The sequence below is a fragment of the Benincasa hispida genome, chromosome 10 (genome assembly GCF_009727055.1).
Source record: "Benincasa hispida cultivar B227 chromosome 10, ASM972705v1, whole genome shotgun sequence".
NCBI classification, from domain to species: domain Eukaryota; kingdom Viridiplantae; phylum Streptophyta; class Magnoliopsida; order Cucurbitales; family Cucurbitaceae; genus Benincasa; species Benincasa hispida.
The window spans coordinates 58,835,649-58,838,179 of NC_052358.1; the positions used below are offsets into that span (position 1 = coordinate 58,835,649).

At 40.5% G+C, this 2,531-nt stretch overlaps 1 protein-coding gene across 1 annotated transcript; it reads right to left on the reverse strand.

Annotated features, from left to right (window-relative positions):
- Positions 1–952: 952 nt before the first annotated feature.
- Positions 953–1,606, reverse strand: LOC120089159 (uncharacterized mitochondrial protein AtMg00860-like). Its single transcript, XM_039046571.1, has 2 exons — positions 1,115–1,606; positions 953–1,021 (listed from the first exon to the last, which is right to left on the reverse strand). The coding sequence occupies exons 1-2, from the start codon at positions 1,604–1,606 to the stop codon at positions 953–955; spliced, it is 561 nt and encodes a 186-aa protein (XP_038902499.1).
- Between the last annotated feature and the right edge of the window lie 925 nt (positions 1,607–2,531).

A 2,531-nucleotide genomic window follows, 5' to 3' on the forward strand; every position in this document is an offset into this window, starting at 1 on the left:
ACTACCAACTTTTTGCGCAACTTCTCACGATCGCATACGATCAAATGACTTTGCAATCACAATCTTCAAACGTGTTGATGTCTAATTCCTTTAGATCGCAATTTTACTTGTGCCATCACATTTTTCCTACACAAAATAAGCAAATTAATTGCTTTTCTGCAATGGGCGCATGCGATCGCAATTTCTTCAATTTAGTGCTTTTGGACGTGATATTGCTTATTTTTACCATTGCATTCTCTCATTGTTTTACTTATTTGAGCTATAATAACGTGTATTTCTACTCGTTATCACACCCCCAAATTTAAAACAATGTTTGTCCTCAAGCATAAACTAAAGATTTTCTTTAAAAAGTCAACCGCTTTTATCCTACCTATACTTCTCATGGTGACTTATTCAAATTTCATGAACCAATGCCTTTTTAATTTCTATCCTAATCTCTTCCTAAAATATTTCTAATCTTTAGGGACCGCAAGTTTAGCCTTAAAAAAAACTTTACTCGTTTCCAAGACATCGCATGATTTATTTCAAAACTTTCTCCAACCGGGGTGTTTCCAAGTGATTTTTTCCCTTGCATGATTTAGATATTCTTTTTGTGATCTTGCACTGATCCAAGTGCCCAACCTTCATTTTGGCTTGCCCCCACGGGTGAAATGTCCGCCATAGGATGAGTCATGGCATTGGGAAAGTATGCACTGATAAGCAGTCTCTGGCACACGTAGCTGCAAAATCTGGTCTGACCCCCTCTTGTAAAGATTCGCCTCGTCCCAGTAGTAGGATTTAGATTCATGCATAAGCCGCCTCTTTTGGTGGGATGTGTAATTTTTCAAAAATTGCTCTCATACAAAAAAATTGACAACATCTGTGTACCATGGTAATTCTTCAAGTTTGAACAGTTGCTCATCCGGAAAGGATGTGTTCACCTCCGACTAAATGCGGTCTACTTCCGAATTCTCTAATCTCGATAGGTGTCAGCAACCTGGTTCTCCATCCCCTTTCGGTCAATTATTTCCATGTCGAATTCCTAGAGGAGGAGAACCCATCGGATTAACCTTGGCTTTGCATCTTTTTTGGTCATTAAATATTTTATTGTTGAGTGGTCGGTGTGAACTATCACTTTGGATCCCAGTAAGTAAGCTCTAAATTTTTCGAGCACAAAGATCATCGCAAGAAGCTCTTTCTCTGTGGTATGTAGTTTTCCTGGGCGGAGTTCAATGTTCTGCTCGCATATGCGATGGGGTGTAGCATTGTCTTTTCCTTCCATGCTAACACAGCCCCCATCGCACATTAGCTCGCATGGCTTTGTCCAGTCAAGTGCGATCAAAATAGACGCAGTAATTAATGCGTTCTTCAATAATTTGAATGCGTTGAGGCATTGTACATCAAAGTCAAAAGTCTTGTCAGCCTCTAGCAACGCACTCAATGGTCGAGCTATCTTCGAGAAGTCCTTCACAAATCGACGGTAGATTCCTGCATGTCCCAAGAAAATCCTTACAGCATTCATATTTGCTGGAGGTGGAAGTTTTTCAATGGCCTCAATTTTTGCGTTATCCACCTCCAGCCCTTCCTTGGAAACCTTATGCTCAAGCACAATTCCTTCATTAACCATGAAATGGCATTTTTCCCAATTCAGCACAAGGGTCGCATCTTTTTAATATCTTCTCCAAGTTGTTCAGACAAACTTCATACGTTTGCCCATAAACTGAGAAGTCGTCCATAAAAATTGCTACTGAATCTTCAAGATACTCAGAGAAGATTGCCATCATGCACCTCTAAAATGTACTCAGTGCATTGCATAATCCGAATGGCATGTGACGAAAAGCAAACGTTTCGTATGGGCAGGTGAATGTGGTCTTTTCTTGGTCTTCAGGTGTGATCATTATTTGGTTTTACCCCGCATACCCGTCAAGAAAAAAGAAGTAATCATTTCCTGCTCGTCGGTCTAGCATCTGATCAATAAAAGGCAAAGGAAAATGGTCCTTCTTCGTGGCCGCATTGAGCTTTCAGTAGTCCATACAAATCCGCCAGCCAGTGATGGTCCTCATTGGTATTAACTCATTGTTTGCGTTCGGCACTATCGTCATTCCTCCCTTCTTGGGAACGCATTGCACGGGCTAACCCACGTGCTATCGGTGATTGGGTATATGATGCTTGCGCCCAACCATTTAATGATCTCCTTTTTTATAACCTCCTTCATCGCAAGGTTCAGTCTACGCTGAGGTTCGATAGACCCTTTTTGGTTTTCTTCGAGACGAATTTCGTGCATGCAGTATGTTGGGCTAATTCCTCTTATATCTGCTAGCATCCACCCAATTGCTTTTATGTACTTCTTTAGGATGCTGAGCAGTTCATTTTCTTGTTCTTCTTGTAGCATAAAGGATATTATCACCGACAAGGTTTCATTTTGCCCAAGGAAAACATACTTCAGATGATTTGGCAAACTTTTCAGCTCCAAGGTAGGTGGTTGTTCTAAGGAAGGTTTTTGTGTTTTTCTCTCTTCATTCAAATTCAATTTTTTCTTCTTTGTTTACTGT

Bases quoted from the DNA above. Each gene is read 5' to 3' on its own strand.
- LOC120089159 (XM_039046571.1), bottom strand. From the start codon at position 1,606: ATGGTTAATGAAGGAATTGTGCTTGAGCATAAGGTTTCCAAGGAAGGG. The intron at 1,022-1,114 runs GTGATAGTTCAC...CTCCTCCTCTAG, and splicing joins CTTACTTACTGGGATCCAAA to GAATTCGACATGGAAATAAT.